This window comes from Argopecten irradians, chromosome 11, assembly GCF_041381155.1.
Source record: "Argopecten irradians isolate NY chromosome 11, Ai_NY, whole genome shotgun sequence".
In the NCBI taxonomy this organism is placed as follows: domain Eukaryota; kingdom Metazoa; phylum Mollusca; class Bivalvia; order Pectinida; family Pectinidae; genus Argopecten; species Argopecten irradians.
This window is the reverse complement of record NC_091144.1, coordinates 17236922-17264831: the sequence shown is the minus strand read 5'-3', so window position 1 is coordinate 17264831 and position 27910 is coordinate 17236922. Positions and strand designations below refer to the sequence as shown.

Sequence of the window (27910 nt, the reverse complement as noted above, 5' to 3'; positions counted from 1 at the left end):
TTTGGCTCTGATCCCCCGGGGGCAGGAGGGGCGGGGCCCAATAGGGGAAATAGAGGTAAATCCTTTAAATCGCTACTAGTCATAGAGTTCTGAATGGAATGTAACCAAATTTGGCCACAAACATCCTTGGGGGAAGGGGAACAGAACTTGTATAAATTTTGGCTCTGATCCCCCTGGGGCAGGAGGGGCGGGGCCCAATAGGGGAAATAGAGGTAAATCCTTTAAATCGCTACTAGTCATAGAGTTCTGCATGGATTGTAACCAAATTTGGCCACAAACATCCTTGGGAGAAGGGGAACAGAACTTGTATAAATTTTGGCTCTGGCCCCCCCGGGGGCAGGAGGGGCGGGGCCCAATAGGGGAAATAGAGGTAAATCCTTTAAATCGCTACTAGTCATAGAGTTCTGAATGAAATGTAACCAAATTTGGCCACAAACATCCTTGGGGGAAGGGGAACAGAACTTGTATAAATTTTGGCTCTGACCCCCCGGGGGCAGGAGGGGCTGGGCCCAATAGGGGAAATAGAGGTAAATCCTTTAAATCGCTACTAGTCATAGAGTTCTGCATGGATTGGAACCAAATTTGGCCACAAACATCCTTGGGGGAAGGGGAACAGAACTTGTATAAATTTTGGCTCTGGCCCCCCGGGGGCAGGAGGGGCGGAGCCTAATAGGGGAAATAGAGGTAAATCCTTTAAATCGCTACTAGTCACAGAGTTCTGCATGGAATGTAACCAAATTTGGCCAGAATATCCTTAGGGAGAATAAGAACAGAACTTGTATAAATTTTGGCTCTGGTCCCCGGGGGCAGGAGGGGCGGGGCCCAATAGGGGAAATAGAGGTAAATCTTTAAATCGCTACTAGTCATAGAGTTCTGAATGAAATGTAACCAAATTTGGCCACAAACATCCTTGGGGAAGGGGAACAGAACTTGTATAAATTTTGGCTCTGATCCCCCAGGGGCAGGAGGGGCTGGGCCCAATAGGGGAAATAGAGGTAAATCCTTTAAATCGCTACTAGTCATAGAGTTCTGCATGGATTGGAACCAAATTTGGCCACAAACATCCTTGGGGGAAGGGGAACAGAACTTGTATAAATTTTGGCTCTGATCCCCGGGGGCAGGAGGGGCGGGGCCCAATAGGGGAAATAGAGGTAAATCCTTTAAATCGCTATTTGTCCTAGAGTTTGGCATGGATTGTAACCAAAATCAGCCACAAACATCCTTGGGGGAAGGGGAACAGAACTTGTATAAATTTTGGCTCTGATCACCCTGGGGCAGGAGGGGCGGGGCCCAATAGGGGAAATAGAGGTAAATCCTTTAAATCGCTACTAGTCATAGAGTTGTGAATGGAATGTAACCAAAATTTGGCCACAAACATCCTTGGGGGAAGGGGAACAGAACTTGTATAAATTTTGGCTCTGGCCCCCCCCAGGGGGCAGGAGGGGCGGGGCCCAATAGGGGAAATAGAGGTAAATCCTTTAAATCGCTACTAGTCATAGAGTTCTGAATGGAATGTAACCAAATTTGGCCACAAACATCCTTGTGGGAAGGGGAACAGAACTTGTATAAATTTTGGCTCTGACCCCCCGGGGGCAGGAGGGGCGGGGCCCAATAGGGGAAATAGAGGTAAATCCTTTAAATCGCTACTTGTCATAGAGTTCTGAATGGAATGTAACCAAATTTGGCCACAAACATCCTTGGGGGAAGGGGAACAGAACTTGTATAAATTTTGGCTCTGATCCCCAGGGGGCAGGAGGGGCGGGGCCCAATAGGGGAAATAGAGGTAAATCCTTTAAATCGCTACTAGTCATAGAGTTCTGCATGGAATGTAACCAAATTTGGCCAGAAACATCCTTGGGGGAATAAGAACTGAACTTGTATAAATTTTGGCTCTGATCCCCAAGGGGCAGGAGGGGCGGGGCCCAATAGGGGAAATAGAGGTAAATCCTTTAAATCGCTACTAGTCATAGAGTTCTGCATGGATTGTAACCAAATTTGGCCACAAACATCCTTGGGGGAAATGGAACAGAACTTGTATAAATTTTGGCTCTGGCCCCCCAGGGGCAGGAGGGGCGGGGCCCAATAGGGGAAATAGAGGTAAATCCTATAAATTGCTACTTGTCCTAGAGTTTTGCTTGGATTGTGACCAAATTTGGCCACAAACATCCTTGGGGGAAGGGGAACAGAACTTGTATAAATTTTGGCTCTGACCCCCTGGGGGTAGGAGGGGTGGGGCCTAATAGGGGATTTAGAGGTTATTATTAAAATTCCTTCAGAAAAGAAACAATGAACCTGTATTCAGAACATTACATGGCATTACAAACCAGGTGATGTTGCAGTGATTTTCAGTTGCAGTGATTTTCACTTTATTTAATTTACATCGATCGAAGGTTCTCGATTGCTCGATATTACACGCCAAACTCCTACAGAGCATCTATAGTCATATGCTCTCATCGTCGATAGTTTTAGGTCAGAAACTGATCTTTACCATGTTGATGATATCATTTACTTAGTGGTCCATAGGGCCAGATGAGTCGAGCATCACTACAACAACAACTTAGTGGTCCATAGGGCCAGATGAGTCAAGAATCACTTCAGCATCAACTCTGTCATCGATTTGTATTAATACTTTTTGATAGAATGAATAGGTACAAAATACAAGAAGATTGAAATACAATAGCATGCCTTTTATTGGTTTATATAAATACAGTGTATTACAACATACAAAATAAGTAGATGTATATTTATATATAAAAATTTTCCTGATTGAAAAATAATCACCATCAGATTATAAATGTACATGTATAATTCAGTGTTTGTTGCTGTTCAACAAAAATGGTCTCTCAGCACCTCTCTAAACGATTGCACTTGCTTAGAGCAAATTAAACACAACACAAAAACTACTATTTCTGGGATGTTTACAAATACAATATTTGGTCTGTGGTGCAAATTATTTAATTACTATCAATGAATTCAGTTTTCCATTGGTTACGGTTGCTAAGTATCTATAATTATATAAGTCACATTGGAGTCCTCGTCGGTTACTTATTTGATCGGTCTATACTGGAGTGCACTCCGTATCCCAGGGGTTACTATCACTGGCATTATATCCACCCTTGGAATATGTTACAGCAAAACTGAAGGTTCTGTGTATGACAACAGAAGAGACAGGTAGTTCTTTGATGAATATCAAAGGAATTTACACCGTATGGCTTTGAAGCTGGGTATCACTTTGTAATCTTTCTTATTGCTTTCAGATTCACTATGATATATAGTACAAGGGTAGATACAATGTCGGTGATAGTAACCCCTGTAATGGTATGGAACCGGTAGAGTTGTAACACTGGTTTTTTCATGGTAAAATGGAGTAAGCAATATATATTTTTTGAATTTTAGAGTAAATTTCTTCTTGTAAAACATCAAACTATTATAAGTATTCTCCATAGTTACCCTTGAGGATTTCTAATTATAAACTACACAAACTGTAACACAATGGTTTATAGTAACTACAAAGAATTTCTAAAGTATAATCATTTCAATTGAGGCAAAAATGATATGTATACAATACATTGTAAATCTGCCTTACAAGTAACAAGCACCTCTGTATAATGAACACCTGCTTAATTGATACAACCACTTCCTTGGGGCTCAGAAGGGCCAATCTTATTACAATTTAACCTGTGAACAAGTGTGAATAAAGACTACTGGTCTACGAAGACAATATTTCTTTATCACTTGGGTGGTCTTTCAATATAAGTACAACTGTATAGCCATTTTAAAGATTTCATATTCAAAGATAATTACCATTTATAATGGTTTTTATTGGAATTATAAATATATGAAAAATCACTTTGTCAGACATTTTATAATGAATTTTGTTGATACTGGTATGTTACATTGACCTATCCTTGTTATGATAGGATAAGCAGTTCTTGTAGGCTGTAGTAGCCGATAGCTACCACCATGACCAATATATATAACGGACGATATCACAATGATATTCCTCAATATAAAATAATCCAACAATTTTAAGTGTTTAGGGATTGGAAATTTGTAACTAGCATAATTTTCTTATTGTCTGAACTTTAATTATGTTGTTGGAGTACCAATTTTGCAAAGGGAAACACCTGTTGATGTGACATGATTACTGTTAGTTAATTACTGGTAATGCCAATATAACCAACAATAGACGGATTAATCGTAGGTAATGAGTCAGTAATTAACTAACCATTGCCACAATGAGAAGCAGTGTCTATAACAAAAAGTGTCAGCAACATTCAATATACATGTCATCATGTTGGCTATTTCACAAGACTATAAAATATGTCTGGATTTTTCACCACATTTATATAGCATTACAAGAACAGAACGCAATAAACCAGTACATTTCTCTATGTAAACCAAAAAACAAACTTCTTAGGACTTTTCCAATCAAATATCTATTTGCCTATAGAACTCAAAAAAAATAGAAGGTCTTTTAGGACATAAAATATCCCGCCCCTGTATGAGATCGGGACAGAACACAAGAGATACATAGTAAGCAGTTTCTGCTTTCCACTACATTTGATGGCAAAAGTAGACATCTATATCCACAGTTATCCCCTTATCATGAATATCATGTGATAGAATCAATTATAGACGCATGATATGCATACATGATAAATTTAAGTTCTTGGGCAAGGTAGATGTTTAAATGAAATACATTGTAGTGAAATTACACCCCTAAAACTTGAGAGCCCTCTGATGAGCCAGCTACATTTGTAGTTAAATAAAAGTGAAAAATCAAATAAATTATCATAGAAATGAAGTACATAATTTATATATAAAAAGAAATACAAGAATGTATTGAAGAAGTTGAGCTCCAAATGATCTTTTCTTGACATCATTAGAAGTGTACAATTATATGTCAATAATGATATGGAGTACAAAAGAGATGGAACCCCAAAAAATCTGACAATGATATGGATCGATTTCTGCTTTATCTACATACTGAGACAACCATTATTGCTAATGTTACAATTCACCAGGATTTATTAGTGTGATTACAGTTTTGAGACACGACCAACTTCTGGCTCCACGGCCAGTGCCCCCATAGGATCCCAGGCAGGTAGAACTACCGGTGTTTGTTTTAACACGTCCAGGATTTCAGATGGAACATGCTTCTTGTCAACAACAACTTCATAAACAAATTCAGAGAACCAGTCATCTGTCATGGTGATAAAACCTGAAACATAAAATATATATACACAAGTTACATTTAAAGATGCTCCACCGCCAACAGAGCATAAATTATATTCATCATTTGAACAATAATGGTGTTTAATGGTGTATATATATATGTTTAATTAACACAAAAATAATAAATTATTTTGCCTTTGGTGCATGAGCAATCAGTACTTCATTCCATATAGGATATAGTGCCATAGAATTTTTTCGGGATGCAATTTATTATTTTTCATATTTTGAACGTGAAGTGAAATTAGAAGCTCAAACTTTTCAATATTGGTAATGGTGTAAAGAAAGTAAGTTTTGTAGCTGATGAAAAATACTAAATCGTCTGCTCCTGTTTTTGATAGTGAAAAAATACTATTTGTAAGTGGTGGAGCATCTTTAATAAACTTGATCATGTACACCGCTTTCACAACAACACCCCTACAAGAAACCTGCCTCATTTAACTGTCTAAAACTTAGACAAACAATTGTTTTAACATGTAGGATAAGGGATCATACTTGTACTCTGACCCAGTGTCAGCCCCAGGAAGTTTTTTCTTCAACACCACCAAAGGCAGCAAAACAGTACAGTAAACTTGTCCTAGCGACAAACTCTGTATACACTTTCACGCCTTTTGTATAAAGACTTTTTAGATATAAAGACCAGTTTATCTTTGTCAGTTGTGATAGAATGGTCTTTATAGACAGTTCTTAACTGAATATCAATAATAAGTTGTGATACCCCATAAGATATGTGCAGTACTTGTGTCTCCAGTGGTGATGGAATGTAATTTTTCTTTGTAATTTTCCAGCTGATATGATATATATAGTGCCGGACATCATCTTTTAGCGTCATTCCATCACCAATAGAAACAATAATCCAGCATAAACTTTATTGGATTACATGGATTAGTATTATTGCTATAGTTTCTATTACAGATGTTTTTTTAATGTACAATCACATAATGGCCATGAAATATTTTGAAATGAAATAACATTAACAAACTATGTGTTTGATACCTTTATCACCGTCAGCATCTCCCCAGGAATTCTCAACTCGCCATCTCACTGTCTTCTTCTCATCCTTAAAAACAGTAAAGAAATGGCTAATAGTCACGTTTGGTAGAAAGTATTTATTTAACAATTAAAGGATTGTAAGGTTGCATTTATTGGAGATATAAATGCAATCTGTGTGGCAGATAAATAGAATAGCGCTCTTTCTATAACAGCGTGATAGAGAACTATAAATCAATGAATAATTTGCCAATCAAACAACAAAGTCACACATCTTTGATACTCCAGGGCTACCTATCACTGTTGCAATCTACTCCAACAATGTTAGAGGTATAGCACGACGAGACATTTTGAAATATTACGTCGTGTCGACAGTCAGCAAAATAACGTCCGATAAAAAAACAGCTGAACAGTCGACTCTCATGTTATGGGAGTATGCCGCTATCCACCCCTGTATTGTCATAGTAAGACTGAAGTGAGCAGTTGATTTGGTCCTTAGATGTACATCAAGAGAATCTAATTATGGTATATTGTGGTGACTTTGTGGATTGGGCATTGTTATCTGTAATCTTTAAATGAAGTTTCTGCTGACCTGTGATTGGTCAGATTTTCTCCTGAACTGCCTCAAGTTTTGCTATCTGCCCCCTTCGAAATCAAGTTTGCGTCTCAGACGAGCAGAACTTGTGGTAATATGTTTGGATATCTTAAGCATTCAGTCACCGCAGCCCCAGGTGTGGAGGAGTCATGGTTTTACATACCTCTACATGCGTTGCTGTGAGCACCATTGCATGAGTCATTAGAGAGTCCCCGTACTGTAGCCGTTCAGCTTTATTCATCCCCAACAAACTGGTACCAAAAACCAGATCTGTGTTGATTCTGAAGGAACAAAAAAGATTTAAATACACAGAATGAGAATCATGAATGACAATTTGGAGTCTTATATTATAATACTGCAATACAATAATAACACAGAAGTAACAAGAATTCAACGAAAGTGGATGTGTCGCATGCACAGCAGTTAAAAACATCACAAAAAATTAGTTATTTACAGTTGAAAATATTGTTAATAATTAGGTGAAGTTATCAAGTCCCAATACTCTTGCATATATTGACGTATTTTGAGCAGTATCATCCCATCGGCGATCTCATTGCTAAAAAACAATATACATAATTTGGTTGAAATCAGATAATAAATACAACCAAGAAATTATCTGTTTTGGGATTTTAAAGTCCCGTAACTCTTGCAAATTATTAAACGGAAACCAAGAAATTATCGGTTTTGAGATTTAAAAGTCCTGTAACTCTTGCAATTATTAACAGATTTTGACCAGTATGAAAATAATCCGAGATCTATTTGATATAAACAATAAACCAAATTTGGTTGTAATTGGACAATAAATACTAAAGCTATCCATTCATGGATTTATCTGTTTTGAGATTTTAAAGTCAAGTAGCTCTTGCAATTATGGACGGATTTTGACCAGTATCAAACCCATCTGAGATTTCATTGATATAAAGGAAGAAATTTGGTTGAAATCAGACAATAAAAACTAAAGTTATCGCACGGAAACCTTTTCCTGGGCGCTGACATATTGATACCTATGTGTCACCTTGCGTCGCAGGTGACACAAAAATCACAGCAGAATTTCAGCAATTAGTTAATGTTTATATTCAATACAGCAAAAGCACTTACATGTTGAGATCAAGTATTCCTGGTTTACGACTGAAAAATTTCCCAACATCACATCCGAACCAGACAGCCTATATTTTGAAGGAAAAAAAAATTCGCTTTACACTGAATTTATTACTGGTAGAAGCATCAATTCTTTAACAAATCAATGAAGAAATAACTTGTAAAATTCCTGCTGGTTTGATTCTTTTAATCAAATATTAAAACTAAACAAATCCAGTAATATACATGGTTTCAAATGACATTAACACAAAAATATAACAACTTCAGTCTTGCACGTTAATATCCATTTGTAATGTGACATTCTCGAAACCATCAACCTCCAAACTAATTGATCAGGATACAAAAAATTTCATTATGCATTTCTTGGACATTTTTTAAACAGAAATATGATATAGATTATCTCCCTTTTCATGAATATCATCGACAATACTTACCAAATCAAATAAAAAGGTTACCATAAACAGAGCAGTACTTCAACATTCATAGATTGTCAGCCCCTCAGAATGGACAGATTTTTTCCCCGTAAAAATCTCCTCTATCAATGTAATTTGCGCACCCCCAACTTCAAATTTTATTTTTGCACAGAAAAAAGGGCACAAATTACACACGTTTTTACGGTATAATTATCACCAGGTGATAAGTGTAGCATTAAAGGGGTAACAACTGTGGTTCTCCTGAAAAATGTTGAATATCAAAATGGCCAACACAACAAGGCTAGTTATCTCCCCTTACATTTGATTGAGACATGAGCGATCTCCACATTTTACTGAGAACTATGCTATCAATTGGTTATCATTTCCCATCTTTTGAATGAAACATGGACTTCCTAGATAACAACTGCTTACCTGCCCTTCCCTTATAGAAGCCAGGGCCAGGTCTTTCAGGACTTGTATTGGTTGGTTAATGTAGAGGACAGTTCGGGCGGACGTCATATTGTTGAGGTATTCCACGGTGTACAGTTTATTATAAGTGTTTTCTGGACGGGGATCATTTACAATACAAATCTAAAATAAAAGTAAACTATGGTATAAAATGTCCATATATCAACTCCATGAGGGACAGATACAGTCAAACCTGTCTTAAGGGACCTAGCAAGGGAAGTTCAAAATAAGGTAGCATAAGACAGGTGATCACTTATGACAGGGTCAATAATGAAAATAATTACATATCAGATGCATGGTCAATAATTATTTGTATGTCCCCAAGGCTTGTAAAAATAAACAAAAAATCTTTAATATGTGACTTTTTTCATAAAATTCTTTTAATATGAAATGAGCACTATAATATAGGATTTAAATTTGTAGCTGAGGAATAAATATTTGTACCATGAATAATGAACATTATGATATTATTACATAAATCAATGACGTGTTTTAACAAATGTACTTTTAATACAACGCTGAAGTTTCATGTATAGTAAAGTTGACCATAACCCCATGTTGATAACATATGCTAGCTCACACAAGCATACCAAGATGTTTTGGCATATTGATTTACATTTTTACTGCACACAGGTAAGACTTTTTTGTTGTTATAAATTCAAATGAATATTCATACTTTGATCACTAGAAATGTTCTGACACAAATGTTCTGATACTAAAACATTATCTATCAATAAAAAAAAATTGCACAAGCTTTAACAATATCAATGTCACAGATATATTTGATTTACCGAATAATTTGTACTAGCATTATCGTAAAAAATCTTTAAAAAGTAAAAAATTAAACTACAATTCAAATGTCCATTTTAACAGTAACTGCAGTGATTAGCCTACCATATCCTCCAGGTTGGATAAGGGCTTGATATGTTGTTTATAGAAATCTATAGGTTTAATTGGTCCAATTTTTTGGTATTTTTTCTCGTTGTCATAGAATTCCCAGGTAATTGTATCTGGTGGCATCCCCAGGGAAATAGAGCACATCCTGTAGATCTGAAAAAAGGAATACAATGCATAAATAGCGGGAGCCGAATCGTGATAGTCTCACTGATTATAATATAAAAGAAAAATGCCCAAATAATTTGTTTTTAATTGATTTAACTTAGACTAAAATTTTTAGAGATCCCTTGTGAAATACTTATCTACCATAGTAACATGACAGGAAAGGTCAAAGGTTACATTCCTTATGAAATTTATTTCCTTACCTCCTCCAACATCTTCGTTTTTTCTGCAGCAATCTCTTCGTCAGATTTCTTATCATTCACCATCCTATGTAAACACATGCAGAATTCTCTCATCTGGAAAAAAGTGACACTTATCATGTTAGAGCAACTCAAAAATATCTGTAAAGCATGAATAATTGTTATACCCATAGAAAATAGTTTCTATATAAACTCAATTGGCAAAAATGCCAATAAATGAACTGTTCCATCGATCGGTCCAAAGAACTGTTAAAATTGACTCTTAAAATGTGCTGTTGGACCGGAGTGACATCACTTTGTTTTGAGTCAATGGGTATAACAAAACAGATATCGAATGGGTTTTCGGACAACAGATGATTTGTTGGACCTTTGCGCTTCTAATTTTGTGAAGGTCAAAAAAATGTCTCTATAGTCTTAACCTGAAAGCATGACAGACATATTAGCCTTTCAACTCCACAACAGTTAAATCAAATACAGAGGATTCCAGTTACAGTATTCGGCCCAATAAGTGCCCTTATCCCAACATGTATCACAATCGCTACTTTAAGCACTAGTCCGATGCCCACGACTAGTAATTTTACAGCTGGACTAGTGCTAATTGTAATGAACTAGTTTGATTGGACTAGTGGCTCTCAACCTGATTATAATCGGTAAATATTAATAAATTATATTCACAAGAGCGGTGGTCAATTGCATTTTTCAACACATTTCGAGTGCATTATGTATGAGATTATTTCAGTCTGGATTCATCAATTTATGAGAATTTGCATTCACGAATGCATCCAGACTCTAATTTGGGCCAAAATTGTAAACTGATCATGATTGAAGTGCTAAAGCAAAACGGCTATACTGTGTATTTAATTTGAACTAGTAATTACATAGTCGGACTAGTAAAACTTTGGGGTTTACTAGTCCAAATGACCAGCAACAATAACAATTAACGTCACAGACTTGGTATCAACACCCCTGCCCCCTTTTTAACACCTCATTTTCATTTACCTTTAATTAAATTCAGATTGAAAATATGAAAACTGTGGATTTCTTTATTGATTTCTATTGAAAAATGATTTATGGCTTACTTTGTGTAATAACTTTGTAAAAGGCTTAGTCCAAATTTGGTTCTATCTAACGTCTTTTTTTATTTTAATTTTTCAAATGCCCTGGGCGGTTATTGGGTCAAATATGCATGGTACATGTATTTACATAACAGTTTTTTTTAATAATTCAGAAAAAGATCATTCTTTTTGTTTTTAGATATTATTCTTTTACATCTCCAGCAATAAGCCGAATTCTAAAAAATGATAAGGTCATGCTTAAATCTCCGTTAATAGAACATGTTCTACACAGAAATCCTAATCTATGCTAAAGACTTATTAATGATTTTAAAATACCACGTAATAAGACAATAATACAAACATGTATAAAATCATTTGCACAGAAATTAATAACAAATTTGTTCACTTGAAAATCAAGCACAATCTCTCGAGATTTTGGGCTCAACAAATAATTAATGAACCTCCACCTATTATTAACAGATGATCCAATACCTTACCTTGTTATTGATCATGCGTCCCATCCTTAAAGAAGCCTCTGCACTGAAAGCGTCGGGGAAGCAGGCCTTAGGAACAAGACCATGCTTCTCTACTACATTCACCAGCATGTCCCATTGACCCCCATCATCTACAGGGTTATGGAGGAGGTGACTCATCAGACGACCCTCAGGGTTCTCTCCCTTCTTAGATATGTCAATAAATACATCCAGTAGATAGTTAGCTCTCTCAACCTACAGTAACAAAAAAATCCTTTGGTGTACAATTCTGCATTTTATAGCTTCTTACTTTTATAGTTGACTGTCACTTACATATTGAGCAATAAACACAAATGACATTCATCATTTGAACAATTATTGGTGTTTAATCGTGTATATATATGTCTAATTAACACTTACATATTGAGCAATAAACAAGACATATATTGTATAATATACTTATACATAAAATATTTAAAGATGCTCCACCGCCGACAGTGCACAAATGACATTCATCATTTGAACAATAATTGGTGTTTAATCGCATATATATATGTCTAATTAACACAAAAATAATATAAAATAATTTGTCTTGCCTTTGGCGCATGCGCAATCAGTACTTCATTCAATATAGGAAATAGTGCCACAGAATTTTTTCCGGATGCAATTAATTATTTTTCATATTTTAACTTGAAGTAAAATTAGAAGCTCAAACTTTTCAATGGTAGTAATGATGTAAAGCATGTAACTTTTGTAACTGAAGAAAAATACAAAATCGTCTGCTCCTGTTTTGATAGTGAAAAAAATACCATTTGTCATCGGTGGAGCATCTTTAAGGTCCAGGTTGTAATCAGTGTCAGAATTTTTTACTCAACCACTCATCCGATTGACAAGTGTGCTGTCAAATTGTTAACATCCACTTGTCCAACGACCAAATCCACTGGTCTGGGTAAGCAGACGAGTACTTTTCCTCTGCTCTGATATTTGATTATATATTTTTCTGGTGTGTATAGTTTGGTAAAGAAACACCCACCTTGTCCCAGAAGAAGAGATAGTTCTGACTGAACTCCATCTCATCCAGCTTGAAGTGTTTAGCCACAGGTACACGTAAAACATTGAGACATGCGAACAACCAACACCGTCCAGAACTTTTCTGATTGGTCATCGGCTTCCCTTCTCCTGCCTAAATTCAAAGTGAATATTTTCAATTAGATTAAACATGTTCAAGACTTTTTGAATTATTAAGAAATATTCATTTGCTTATTGTCATCGAAATTCCAGCAGTTACTGGGTAACTGTAATTATATCCATTCCTGAATTCTAAATCATAGTAATTATATAAAACTGAAGGCTGCGTACATCAACAGATGAGAATGGTAGTTTGGTCCTTTGATTCACACCCAAAGAATCAAATTACACTATAATGTATGGCTTTGAAGTTGACAGTTTCTCTCCATAATCTTCAAAAAAGTCTTTGTAGGTCTGCAATTGGTCATTGGTGATTTTCCTCCTTAAATTCCCACAATTTTACTACGAAATATCCCAGGGGTGGTTAAAACAACTAATAGTAACTCCTGGAATGTTGAGGTTACAAGAATAAGATTAAATTACCTATAAGAAAACCTTAAAGATTTATTTCTTTACTTATAGTTAAATGCTGGATAAGACTTGTATTATAACATATGACACAACAAAAATAGAAACACAAACATACATTTAGTTACAACACTTAATTTGAAGCTTTCTTTCATGCTAAGAAAATTTCGTATGTCTTCCATTTAAAAAATACTTGATGAACATCAAATTATACCTTCTGCTTATTCTACCATGTAAAAACAACTTTTGGTTTCCTTTGCCAAAAAGTACATTAATTAATTACCTTCCATAGCTAATAATACAGTGTAAAGATGCTTTTTTAGATTTCTATATAGTTCAGTATCTGTATCAGTATATATAGCCTGATATTGAATAACATTAAATTCTCTGTGTCCGGTAAACATATAGAAATAAAAAAGTAGAAACACATTGTTAGTTTAGCATTACTGCTTTCATCATGTTCTTCAGATGCTTATCAAGATTAGATGACGTCAATAAGTCACGTCATGACAGTATATAGTCATTGTATATTGTGACGTCATATTAAGGGAGGTAATTATACATATAACAATTGATTTATACAATCATGTTTTATGTGTATAATTGCCTCCCTTAATATGACGTCACAATATACAATGACTATACTGTCATGACATCATCTAATGTTGTTAAAGATGCTTCACCGCTAACAAATGGTATTTTTTCACTATCAAAAACAGGAGCAGATGATTTAGTATTTTTCTTCAGTTACAAAAGTTACTTACTTTACACCATTACCACCATTGAAAAGTTTGAGCTTCTAATTTTACTTCAAGTTAAAAATATAAAAAATAATTAGTTGCAACCCGAAAAAATTCCGTGTCACTGTATCATATATGGAAGGAAGTACTGATTGCGCATGCACCAAAGGGGAAATAAATTATTTTATATTATTTTTTGTGTTAATTAGACATATATATACACGATCAAACAACAATTATTGTTCAACTGAGGAATATCATTTATGCTCTGTCGGCGGTGGAGCATCTATAAGCATCTGAAGAACATGATGAAAGCGCTAATGCTAAACTAACAGCGTGTTTCTACTTTTGTTATTTCTATAGCCTGATACATATACCTACCTTACAGTTGAACACATGAGGACTACTCCAAACCAAATCCTGCTGCCTACAAGTCTCCCACAGATCTGTTCTGTAGCAGACATTTTGAGCCAATAGATTTTTCTCACTACCACAAAACTTCTTTTTGAAGTCTGAAAGAGTGGCTTCAGGTATTCCTGTCAGAGTAGAGATTAAAACATCTTCACACAGATTATACCAATTATAATTGATAAGCAAATGTGACATTCATCTGTTCTGTCTAATAGTGTCTATATAAAACATATATATAGTGGTACATCACCTGGCAAGTGGCAACCACTTATAACTTACAACTTCTATATGTTAGGGCTGGAACCTATACCAATATACATGTACGGTACAAACCGTTATTTAACAACATATTAGTTCTCAAAACGGCAACATGCTATTGTATCGCTGTATGCATAATTATGCATGCATGCATGGTATCATCTTTGATAAACCCAAAATATTTTGTTGTGACCATGTCAGGATCATTTCAGGCAAGTTTAAGCCCAATCGGACTAGTGGAACTTTACAAGAAGTTCAAAATGAGTTTTCAAGATGGTGGCTGTGGCGGCCATCTTGAATTTTGGATCAACACATAAAATAACAACACTTGGTTTGGCCCTGTGGTTGGGACCATTCATATCACTATCAATTCAGGCGAGTTTCAGCCAAATTGCAGATTTAACTTAAGAAGTTCAAAATGTCTTTTCAAGATGATGGCTGTGGTGTTCAGATTAGATTTCAGAACAACCCTAAAAATAACAACACTTTGTCATGGCTTTCAGTTGTGAGAATAATTTTATGGAATTTTTAGTCAAATTGCACATGTAGAACTTGAGAAGAATTTCATTTTTTTTTTTTTTTTTGTGTTTTCAAGATGGCGACTCATCGACTGCGGCGGCCATCTTGGATTTCGCATCGACTCGAAAATAATACACTTTGTCGGGACAATATTGCTTCTACAACATGTACCGATTTAAGTGTGTATTTGCCGTTGTATTCTCGACCACCAAAATCTACAAACGAAGCTGTAAGTGTAATGAGTCATGCCATATAGATCAATGACTGAATACTGTATTTGACGAGTCAGCTGGCTGTAAAATTTAAACGTGTCCTATATATTGGTCTTAAAATGGTCTGATCAGTTACACTATCATATTACAGTATGTGCTGAGGGTAAACATCGAAATATAAGCCTATCGTTAAATTTCACACAAATTACCAACAGTTACACAATTAACCTACCGGCTTTATCACCCATTTCTTGTTTGGTATGACAGAGATGTCAAACAGACGCTTGACGTGAAACAAATGCGTAAGAGCCAAGCGTTCCACTCACCATGAATCGGCGAGCAATAAAACACAAAAGCGCGGGAAATACAATATACGTCTTCACGGAACACGCTGATTTCTATATATATTTATATGAACAATCAATCAACCAAATTATTAAGTATATAAATAAAGACCTGTGATGTAACGAACATTGACAATAACAATTGTTCACATTGTGGAATATTTTAAAGGGAGATAATTGAAATAAAGTACAGTAAAACTTTTCTTTCTTGATTAATTTAAAGTGGACATAAAAATAGATCTAACGTGATATATTTTGGTAAAATGCATGGACAAAAATGGTAATAAAGCTTTGGTTCTTTGGAAATTGCATATGGATAAATGAGATGAAAATATCTTTTCCTCAGTTCTACAGAAACATAAGATTGGAAACTCGATCCTTTGTCTTTGTTGACTGTGAGGCAAAGGGCACAAGGATATGAGAATCAGTTACAGTTAATATAATTATGGACCCACCGGAGTGCCCTAAGGCTATTTTTAGGCATTTTAGAGGTCTAGATAAAAAATTGGTAAAATCTCACTTATAAATCCTTGATCATACTCTACATACTAGTATTATGTTCATCTGTATAGTAACAAGGATATATAGTCATTCAGACCCCCCGCCAATGGAGATATCAATATCAAAGCTGAAGTAAGTTTGATTGTGGAGACTTATGTGTATGAAACAAAACAGGAAAAAGGATGTTGAGCTTAAGAAAGATAGAGTATAATTCAAGTAGAGCGGGGCTGCAATTGTTGAATCAGGTATACAGCCTTGACATTTATATCGGACTATATACACAAAGATGAGTTTTGCAAAGTAAAATTTACCATTTACCATGATATTTTCAGCAATGTTTCCATGGTAACGGAAAAAGTGCAAAAAATGAAAACCTAAAAATAGCAAAAGGTACTACTAGACCATAAGATCAATGTGTCTATGAAGTTTCGTGGAAATATCTCTTCTGGTTTTAGAGTTATGCTCCGGAAACGAACCTGGTACAAAAATATTCCATTTTCAGCAATGTTTCCATGGTTACAGAAAAAAATACAAAAAGTGAAAACCTTAAAATAGCAAAAGGCACTACTAGACCATAAGACCAATGTGTCTATGAAGTTTTGTGGAAATATCTTTTCTGGTTTTAGAGTTATGCTCCGGAAACGAACCTGGTACAAAAATATGATATTTTCAGCAATGTTTCCATGGTTACGGAAAAAATGCAAAAAATGAAAACCTAAAAATAGCAAAAGGCACTACTAGACCATAAGACCAATGTGTGTATGAAGTTTCGTGGAAATATCTTTACTGGTTTTAGAGTTATGCTCCGGAAACCATTCGTACGGACGGACGGACGGAACCCATTTGTATATCCCCCGCCAACTTCGTTGGGCGGGGGATAAAAATAATTCTAGTGGGTCTATAATTATATAGATTCCTGTGCAATGAACTGTATATTCAAAGTTTGGTTACAATCAGGAACTTAAGAATCTTCAAACACACGTGCCTGTACAGTCACATCATTAAAGTGAACAGTCGGGCAAGGATGGCTAAAGTCGGTAAAATGGTGTGAATGTATCCAGTATAATTTCTTATGAAATGGAAAAATAAAATCTCTCGTCAAAATCTGTCTGCGTACGAAGAAATTGATTTAAAGTTTGTGAATCCTAAAACGTCCTCCCGGCTCACTATGTCTGTGGTTACATTTCCACGCAGCCTCGCTTTCAATGCTTTCAACTTTTCTTTACTTTAATGGTCAGAACTGGGAAACTAAGCAGAACTTGACCGTCGTATTGATATGTGAGAACTTTTGGAAGGCCAATGACCGCATTTAGACTGGTTTTCTTTGCCCGACTATTCACTTTAATTGAAATGCTTTGTACAATTAATGACCACTGCACAGATGTTTTGCTCCTGGACTCGACTTGTTAGCCTCTCTGTCATCTAACTCATGATCATAATAACGTACAGCCAGTTATTTCCAAGCACCAAACTTTTGGAGATTTATCTAAAAGCAAGAAAATCATATGTTAACACTTTAAAATTTTCACGATATGAATTTAAGGGTAGATATCATTCAGCCTTTTTTCATTTTTTTGCAATCCTCTAGCCATGTCCCGATAAATTGCAAAAATATCATCCCACGAAAATAACCAGCTTAATACAGTACCTATCCTTATTATGAACATGATACATATACAGTCAAACCTGCAATAGCAGACACCTCTATATAGCGGACACCTGTCCATAACGGACAGTGCTAGGAATCCCCAACAAAAATCACTATATAAATGTCATGTATATATATATAGCGGACACCTCCTCAATGCGGACACTAAATTTTGTCCGTAAGTCGGTAAAATTTCCATATAACGGACACAAATAAATTTTCCGAACGTCGGTACTTTCACTCGAAAAAAAAAACAAAAACATAAGCTTTCAGTAAAAGTTAGACTACGTAAATATAAAGTATAGTGGACACAAAGACATCGTATTTGAATGAAAATCACTGTATAAATTGAATGTGTATAGCAGACACTTTCTAAGAAGAAACCGGACACTTAATTTTAACCTGAAGACAGTATATATTCTATAATACAAACAGCGAACATCTTATTTAGAACCTGTCATCGGTAAAACAACAAAGGAAGCCATATTGGCAATGTATAGGATACCTGAACCAGAGGGATCTTGGCGCCCACCAAAGAATGATCTATGTCTGACAATGGAAAGAGGGATCCTTTCCCTGCTTTTCAAACTTTTTCAAACACACGACATATAAAATTTGAGACAGATCGCTATAGTACTTTCTAAGAAATAGTGGTAACAAACTTCAACAATGAAATCTAAGATGGCGGCCGGTTGGCCATCTTGTTTACCGATCAGTCCCAAAAGGCATTATGCATCAGTCCTTAAAGGTACTTTGCACAACTAGGATACAAGGGGAACCTACACATAAAATTTGAGAAAGATCCTTTCAGTACTTTCTGAGAAATAGCGGTAACAAACTTTAACAATCAAAATCCAATATGGCCGTCGGTCGGCCATCTTGTTTACCGATCGGTCCCAAATAACAATATGCACAACTAGGGTCCTTGGGGAACCTTCATATGAAATTTGTGAACGATACCTTCAGTACTTTTTGAGAAATAGCGGTAACAAACTTTAACTATCAAAATCCAAGATGGCCGACATGCGGCCATCTTGTTGACCGATCGGTCCCAAAATGCAATATGCACAACTAGGGCCCTAGGGGAACCTATATATGAAATTTGAGAAAGATCCCTTCAATAATTTCTGAGATAGCGGTAACAAGAATTGGACAAGAAAAACGGACGGACGGACTTCCGGGTGGACGGACGACGGACCACGGACGAAAGGCGATTTGAATAGCCCACCATCTGATGATGGTGGGCTAAAAACCATGTAAATGTAGCTCATGTTCTAATTTGTCTCCCAATGGCCATGGTGGGGGTCCAACATACATGTATTACCAACAACCCTCCACTTCAAGGTTTTAAGTAAGAATCCCAAGTAGGAAAGTTGCCAGATACTGATTGTAGGTTGATGGTTTTTCTCTGGGTACTCTAGCTTTCATCCATCGAAACCCCAGATCAAGGTCAATCAATAGAACAAAATTGGTAGTCCTTCATCTTTACATTGTACAGACCCCATATCAAGAACTACGAGTGACACATGCAATATCGGTCTACGTTTATGTTCTTGTATTTTTCTTTAATGAGTGACCGTATAATTTATTTTCTTTTCTCTGGCTATTGATAGGGTAGAAAACAAAATAAACCTAACTACCTACTCCCATAACATCCAATGGTAAGCCGATCCATCATCAGATACATATTTTACTGTATAAATTCATACACAAAGCACTCAACACCTCTAAGCAAATTGTACACTTTTAATTAAAGAATACAAAATAATTTCAACATTTCAAAAAAATTACAAAAATGATAACAAACCTTATTAACAAGAGTGAAAGCATGTACCTGTCCATTCAATGCTGATTAACACAGCACAAATTGCTGCATACATTGATACATTTAATAAGCACAGTAATCCACATGACTAAAGCTGTTCTTGTTTTGAAGGAGGGCAATGCATTTTTTAAACAAACTATCAGTTATGTACATTAAGTTTTTTTTCTGTAAATCACATCTGGCTGTTTAACGTGTCGTTGGGAATTATTTTCTGACAAGCATTTTCCCATTTCTGTTCGAAATTGGAGTCCAGTAATATTAGTAACAATCTGAGTTCGAGTCAGATGTAGCAACAATGACTGACTGCAGAGTTTACTGATTAGGGTTGTACAATATCATAATTATATATTGCAAATCACCCAATAAAAATTGGCTAATCACCCTTATATGAATTACTTATAATACTCTGACCATGTATAATTTTGAAAATATTTGAATGGCTTCATCCCCCCCCACCCCCCACCAACCCCCAATTTATGTTTGATTTTTTCACCATTAATTTCAATATTGCTCAGAAAGTTATGAATACCACCAACTATTCATTTTTAAAACATGCTTAAAGCCTCTTTTTACATGCTAAAAATGCTCAACCAACCAACCTGTAATTTTTTTCCAGTTCTGAGTTTCAAACTGAATTGTTTTTATAGAATAAAATAGGGAGCAGGCCTTAGACTTAAAAGAAATACTAATAAAACATCAACGTGCTGTAAAGCTTTGCAGATCTCTTTAGCACTGTTTATGATTTTTACAAATTTCGATTCGTAATATTGGCTTGATCATTTGATAATTGATAAAACATTTCTTACATGTAATTTACAACTAGCGTCAATCATTATGAAACTGTACAGTATCATGAACATTTTTATATCAAAAGATTTTCAAAAATTGAAAAAAAAAAAAAAAAAAAAAAAATCTCGCATACCCTAGTATGTAGATATAAAAAAAATTTTGATTGGAAATTAAAAATGAATTATAAGCAAATATTGGATGTTCACATCATCCTCAATGAAGCTCTTTCCTTTGTCACTTTTATAGATTTTGAATTAGATATCAATTGTGAATAATACAAAATTATAAAGACAAATTCTATTTTAAAAATAGTGTGACTAAGAATAAATCAATGAGCTTTTGAAGATAAATCAAACCACTTTCTAAAATGTTTACAAAATAAACATAATCCTGGCAATTTTTTCTTCTTTTTGACCTACAATGCTTATTTTTGTAGTTAACAGCCAACAAGTCATACATTCAGCATGTTATGAAAATGACAATTTACTAGCCAACTATCTGTAACTCAAAGTAATTATACAGGAGTTAGGAAATGTGAAATTTTAACTGTAGGGAAAAAAGAATGTTCTTCAAACCTCTTTTCATAGCAATACATATAGTGGACTATGAAACTGAAGTTTGAACATAAATTGCATACATGATATTTATTCTTTACCAAAGAACTTCGAATATACATATTGAAAATTTGTACTTCAAGTTAACTAAATATAAAGTTGATCACTACAGTTCCAATATATCTTTTTTTATAATTAAATTAAAATTATTTCATTAGGATCTTCTTGCATCTCTCGCAAACTGATAATCAATCTATTAATGATTTTGTTTTTTGAAAACACTGCTGTATTTTTCTTAAATCAAAGGAGTTTATATTTCTCTGAAATAATAACATTTAAAAAATTCCTTAAATACAGGCTCCAATGTAACTTTGCATTAAAATATAACAAATCAAGCACACAGACAGAAAAATTGAAATGTACAAATTAAGAGATTTTTGAACACATACCGGTACATTAATATAAGTACGAGACAAGAAACTCTATGAATTTCTGATTACATTACACTGAGTTCTGAACACCTGTGGTGTTGTTTTTAACTTAACTTAGGTGTTGTTTTTAACCTAATTAATGTTTCTACTTTTAATCATGATTAATACTAATAATACTTCAGGATTTCTAAAACAAATATTGCACGCTCCTATACTACAGGAGTTTTAAACAGCACCATATCACTTTCACTACAAAAAAAAAAAAAAAACTTGCTTGAAGATGCAAAACTAAGTGGAATTGAACATTTTCATATGACAATTCTGTTACCACTTTTTCATAATATACAACCTTTTGAAACAAAAATTTGTTTCAAACATTTTCCAATTAAGTAAATTGTTATTGTGTTCGGCTTCAATCTTAAACTGTGGTCTCAACTCGTTAACTCAAAAGTCAAATGGACCCCCGTCACAACTAATTAACTCAAAGTTAACTGGACCCTGTATTAAACAGTTTAGAGTTATAACAGCTGTAAGTTCCCTGGAATATTTAGTGAAAAGTTTAGTACCTAGATGTACAAGTCTGGATAAACAAGGTTCACTGTTATACGGCCTTGTAGTCAATATTTTCTTGTTGATATAATATGTATTTCACATCATATACATGAAGAAATACACCTCAATGATAATACATGCATTTTTATCTGAATTTGTCTATTAACTAAAGGAATTTTTGTTGTAGAGGCTTATCATAAAACTTTTCAAATGTATATAATATCACAACTGTTTTTAGTCCTTTGGAATGGTTCAAATATGCATGTTTCGTTGCAATTCCTCTTTAAGAAACCATGAAGAAATTTAATTTTCAAATTTTCTAAATGAAGGTCCACGATTGGAAAAATTGGTTGGTCGTGCCCATGCCCGACCTCTCATCTTGACTGGTCCCACAGTGTTTGCCTGTATATGTAGACCCTGCTTCCTACCTGAAACACAAATTAAGTACATAATCATCATGGTGTCACATAAAAGAAGGCTTTTGAGCAAATACCATTGCCTTCCTATGATACAAGGTTCCGATTTCTCGAAACAAATTTACAGACTACAGTCAAAACTTAATTATTTCTCCTTATGTAATCTCTTAATATGTACACTGTAATTCGCTGAAGTCAATACTAAGGTGTATAATATAAGACTCTTTCATATGTGGATATGAAGGATAGGGATATTCTACCCTAAGGTCACAAAATGTAGTAAAACCAGAGGCTTGCCTGTGTGTTTGATTTGTTATCCACTTATGAAAGAGTATTTTTCTGTCATACCTGAATGTTTTATTGCAATTTTACAGCTATATATATCCCGCAATTTTGAAATGAATTCAGAGAAATCGACGACTGGAAGTCAACTTTCCATACATGAAAAATTGTGTGATATTTTCATAACAAATCCCACTGTTTGCATCTTTTATAGTAAAACCAGTCATGTTTGTGAACAAAAATGTTAAAATTTTACTGAGGAAATAGAAATTTTGTTGACGCCGTGACGTCACAAGGCTTTATTGCATGGGTAGCCATGCAATACAGCCTCAAGCGACATGAGTGTACTGCCCTAGACAAGCCAGTATTACACCAGTAGGTATGAAAGAAAAAACATTACTTAACATTTGACTGAGAGATTGTGTATAAATAACATAACTTAACATTTGACAGAGAGATTTAGTACTCACAATGTCCATCTTTGACCTGGAGATAGTTGTGTAGAGATCTAGGATTGATGAGGATACAGTCACTGGCCGGATTGTAGTCTGCCTGTAGTGGTGGAGTTATATACTTGTGTAGTACATACTGGGCCATCTGCCACACTTGTCTGTGGTCCTGTACCAGGGACAAGTAAGGAAAGTCACGCTGCTGGAGTGTGTCATTCTCCCACCAGATATGTATGGAGAGACAGAAATGGTCCATGGTTAGGGGAACACCTTCCAGTACCGATTCACACACAATGTTATATAGTATGTTGAGATAACTACTGATGTACAGGTACATTTCCACCGGAGTCATCACACAAGTCAACAGAATGGTTCGCGGCATTTCAAACGCTTGTGGCGGGTAGATTTTACGTTCAATGCAAGACTGGTAGACTTCCTCGATGTATTTGTTGTCAAACATGTGTTTACCACACGCTGTGAGGAGTCCTCGTAAACAGAGCACATTCAGTTTACCATTACTAGTCTCCTTCTGTATTTTGAACACTCCCAAAGCAGTGTGGATGTCGCTCATTGACAAAGATTTCCGCACCAGGAAATCAAAGTAGCGGGATAAATCTGCAAAATGATCCGACAAGATATATAAGTACCATTATTACTATACAACATGAAATTTTAGTTGTGTAGAAAGTTTTGTTGTTTTCATGGTTCCTATGGAAACACAAATATAAATATAAACAATTTCAATATTACACTGGAAATTATTATTACACAGATGGATCACAAAAATTTCTACTCATAAATTACTATTATTTTCAAGCTTCTTGAGGAAGTACTCACCAATATTTTATTTGACAGAATAAAGAACAAATTTAGTATTGCCAAGCTAAACAAATCGACCACTTATTCAACAAATGTTACACGAGTTAAAACTAGAACTGTTGCCAGAGTGGACGACTAATACCGCCGCTGCACAAATTTAGTAATAATTCCATTAATAGAGGACATTGCAGAACTCTACATGGTTTACTCAACTCCCCTTTATGTCAGGGTTTTGTGTACCACATTTTATCAAAATCTGTCAAGTATTTTAGGAGGAGGTCGCCAGACAAAGTTGTGTCTACAGACAGACAGATTCCAGGATACCCCCCCCCCCTCGCCAATAACTTTATTGTGCCGGTATAATAAGCAGTAAGGGAAAGACATCTATTTTTCACTTCAAAAGTAATTTGTTCATGTGTTTTTAATATAAGATAAACCTACCCATTGAAGTCTGATCTTGATCTGAAATGAAAGAGAAGATATTTAATGTGAAGTTTCTAATTAGAAAAGGAAACTACAATTTAGCGTCATATTAACAGCCAGGGTCATGTAAAGACGAGGCCAGGTTTGTTGGTGGAGGAAAGCCAGAGTAATCGGAGAAAAACCAACAACCAGTGGCCAGTACCTGGCAACTCCTTCACATGGGATTTGAATTCGCAACCCAGAGTTGGAGGGCTTGTGGTAATATGTCAAGACATCTTAACCACTCGGCCACCGCAGCCCCAGTCAACAAGAACATTTACGGTAGACTTCATTTAAACTGTTTCAAAGTCAGGACATCGTAGACAACACCCTGCTTTGACAAACTCTTGTGGATGTCAAAAATGTCTCAGTTTTGTGCCAAGTCTATTAAGTCATGACATTACATTGCAAATGTTCTACAAGCAATTATAATAGGTATTCTAAGCATTCTGAACAAGCACACTCTTGCTTTCAGAAATTAAAATTATTGGTAAACATTACTTGGGTTATGTTTCTTAATTAGGTTACATTTATAAGAAACGGCTAAAATAACTTAATAACTGCTATTGTCATAAATCTTACCTATTTTTTCCATAATTATAACCAGAACAGAGAATGCCATCTTTGTATAAGATTTTTCCAAAAGTTTTTCAAACAAGGCATTCAATATTCTGGTGACATTGGCTGAATTTTCACTGGTAATAATCTGCCCTTTTGAACCTGCAATAAAGATATTTCATCAAATTATATGAATATAGATTGGGAACTAAATGAGAAATGTTACATTTAACTTTATAAAAGACTCACAATGAAAATATTGAACAGCATACATTTGTTTCATATTGCATCAGTAAACAGTCAAAACTCTTTTCCCAGAGTATTGGGACTAACTTGATAAACTGTCCTCCGAGACAAAAGACCAAGAAACAATTTATAGAATTAGTCCCAACATCTCAGGAAAATAGTTTTGACAGTTGACTGAAGTGACATGAAACAACTGTTTTGTTAGGTACCTGAACAGTCCAGAAACATAATGGACTAGCAATAAAGCAGTACTGATATGTTTTTAAATCTATTTTGATGTTAACTCATAACTTCAATATCAAAAAGATGGGTTAATATCTGATCATTTCATACTCACGATTTAGGATCTGGAGGGCACTATCGGCGTTATTAGTGTTGAGACAGATCTCTATGGCCATGAGAGCTGTACCAATAGTTCCCTGGCCTGTACACTTGTGATAGTAGACTCGGGTCTGATGCATCACAAACAGTAAGTGATAGCCTGGCTCCCAGAGTTTCTCAGTGTAGCACCATTGGAGAAGGCCGGCACCGATACGTGCCAGCGACGGCTCATCCAGCACGTCCATATTATCTACCATCCTATTCTCCATTTCTGAAAGGATCAGTTATATTTACAGTTAATAGTAAACTTGACAAGACTAACCTGGTTGGATCTGTTGAAAGATCCTGTAAACATACATATTTTACGGTAATCATATCTCAGCACATTTGGCATTAGGACATATTTTACACTAGAAACTTTAAACTAAAATATAATTGCATCAATTAAATTTTTGCAAGTCTTTAATAGAGGGATGACATGTAATGTAAACGAATAAAATGATCATTGTGCTAAATTTTGAACTTTTTCCATGCTTGGAACAGAAAGTCGAGTAAAACAGCACTGGCTGAAATGGTTTTCATGTTTCAGCGTTTTGACTCGTTGCTGGACGGAGTTGTCACCTCCTGTGAACAGGCACAATCCATTACCTCATAGACTTCTGACAGCAACATACAGACTTGGTCATACAACCTATGGATTTTACAATAAATACCGAATCACATTAGCAGATACACGCAGATAACATAGAAACTGTGGATATTCCGTACCTTTGTATATGGACTGTAGGAAGAGTTTGAAGTTCTCAGCCATGGTTTCAGGCTTGGCAGTGTCTGTAAGGACATAGATGTACTCTTGGATGTAGTGCTGATTGTTGAGCTCGAGATCACAGCACAGCTCCACAAAGATGGTGCCAAGATGTTCCCAATTCCTTGTCAACTTACATCCCTATAAACACACAAATACCTGTCACAAATACAAAAGTATGATTGCATACTGTATAGTTGCTGACATTCGTGGGGGTTTTGATTTCTATCAACTAGCAGATTCATCTTAATTCGTGAAATTTGATACCTTACTAAATTTATCAAAATGAAGGAAGGATATACTCTCAGACTGTAACCAACAAAGTTCATAAAATTTACAAAAAGGAAGTGAGAGGGAAATTTTCTCAATGAAGCAACCTCTGCAAAATTAGTGGAAATTTCCCCCTCACATACATTAGCACATTTACAGTAGACATTCAAAGATTTGGCTGCAGATCATCAAATCCTGGAACAAACTTTATATATTATGACCCATAGATTGTACCCCCAACTATTTCAACAGTCCAATCTCATGAGTGCCTGAAGAGCTGTATTTAGCTGAGCCTATAAATGTGATGCCTTGTTCACATGTACAAACCCGTATTCTATGCTGCCGTCCTTTATATTCATCCGAGGTTGTTGCCACATTCTCTGCTACGCTGTCCCCATTCCAATCCTGTTCTGCCAGTATGTCGGTGGTCTCCGGGGATTCTCCCTATAAACAGTTATTATCATAGGATCATGCACCACTTTCATAAACGCCATGAAGTGTAATAAATACAAGATGGAAAAGGATGACCTAAATTGAACTTATGAACAGTTCACCATTGTTTTACCTCCACCTTTTGTCCACAACTATTTTGGCATAATACAAGGGAGGCAATAATGTTAAATTAGATCAATATCAAAAGCAGAGAATATCAAGCAAATCTCATTACGTGTGTTGGCTTTACTTTAGGTGTGTATTCACGGGTTAACAAAAGTTTAAGCTTACCTGATATGTTGGCAGCACTGTTGAGTTGAGCCCTTCTAACAGGGAGGCAAGCACTCGGTTGTTGGATTTCACACAGGTATCATAGAGTTCCATAAGTATCTGAAATATATCAAACAGATTTATTATCTAACATCTAGCTAGGTCTTTTAAAGGAACAATTTACCCAATTATTTCTCTATTCAACATAAAAACAGACAATATGTATTTCTCTTCCAATGCAGTATAACTTGTCAAAACTAGGCCCCAGGATCGTGAAACAGTCTTCGACTAAAGTTTTTGCTTAGCCAATCAAAAATGACTTTTAAACTTAAGACTGTTTCATGGTCTTGGGGCCAGATGTCATCAGGATGGTGGAACAAGCATAATGGCCAGTATAGAATGGTACAGTTTTCAATTGCTATACATTAGATAGAAATCTCCATGAAATGAAGTTGAAATAGTTTGGGATCCAGACTAGACAAGTGCTGGTTTTGACAAGTTATACTATATTTCCTAACAGGAGATCCTAGAGGAATCTTAGCATTACCATAGAATGATCTCTTTAGTCAAATGAAAGGCTAACTTTTCTTTACTTTCTCTTTCCAAGGAAACAT

The 27910-nt window shown here is 35.4% G+C and overlaps 2 protein-coding genes across 2 annotated transcripts in view; both read right to left on the bottom strand.

Annotated features, from left to right (window-relative positions):
- Nucleotides 1–2672: 2672 nt before the first annotated feature.
- On the bottom strand, nucleotides 2673–15612 carry LOC138334870 (bleomycin hydrolase-like). The gene is made up of 11 exons (XM_069283681.1): nucleotides 15555–15612; nucleotides 14304–14458; nucleotides 12620–12769; nucleotides 11611–11841; nucleotides 10062–10154; nucleotides 9694–9849; nucleotides 8764–8922; nucleotides 7919–7986; nucleotides 6984–7101; nucleotides 6232–6295; nucleotides 2673–5224 (listed from the first exon to the last, which is right to left on the bottom strand). Exons 1-11 carry the CDS (start codon nucleotides 15568–15570, stop codon nucleotides 5043–5045), a joined length of 1392 nt encoding a protein of 463 aa, XP_069139782.1. The 5' UTR covers nucleotides 15571–15612; the 3' UTR covers nucleotides 2673–5042.
- Nucleotides 15613–19547: 3935 nt separating this feature from the next.
- The window catches only part of LOC138334871 (serine-rich adhesin for platelets-like), a 30799-nt gene continuing 22436 nt past the window's right edge, over nucleotides 19548–27910 (bottom strand). Inside the window, 8 exon segments of the mRNA XM_069283682.1 lie at nucleotides 19548–22394; nucleotides 23135–23728; nucleotides 24374–24394; nucleotides 24977–25114; nucleotides 25536–25790; nucleotides 26288–26465; nucleotides 26922–27038; nucleotides 27318–27416. Coding sequence (XP_069139783.1) covers nucleotides 22270–22394; nucleotides 23135–23728; nucleotides 24374–24394; nucleotides 24977–25114; nucleotides 25536–25790; nucleotides 26288–26465; nucleotides 26922–27038; nucleotides 27318–27416 — 1527 coding nt within the window. The 3' untranslated portion in view covers nucleotides 19548–22269.

Coding starts and splice junctions, on each gene's coding strand:
- LOC138334870 (XM_069283681.1), bottom strand. Junction 12,770..14,303: donor CTCATGTGTTCAACTGTAAG/GTAGGTATATGT, acceptor CTTTGAATTTAG/GCAGGAGAAGGGAAGCCGAT. Junction 6,296..6,983: donor TCACAGCAACGCATGTAGAG/GTATGTAAAACC, acceptor ACTGTTTTTAAG/GATGAGAAGAAGACAGTGAG.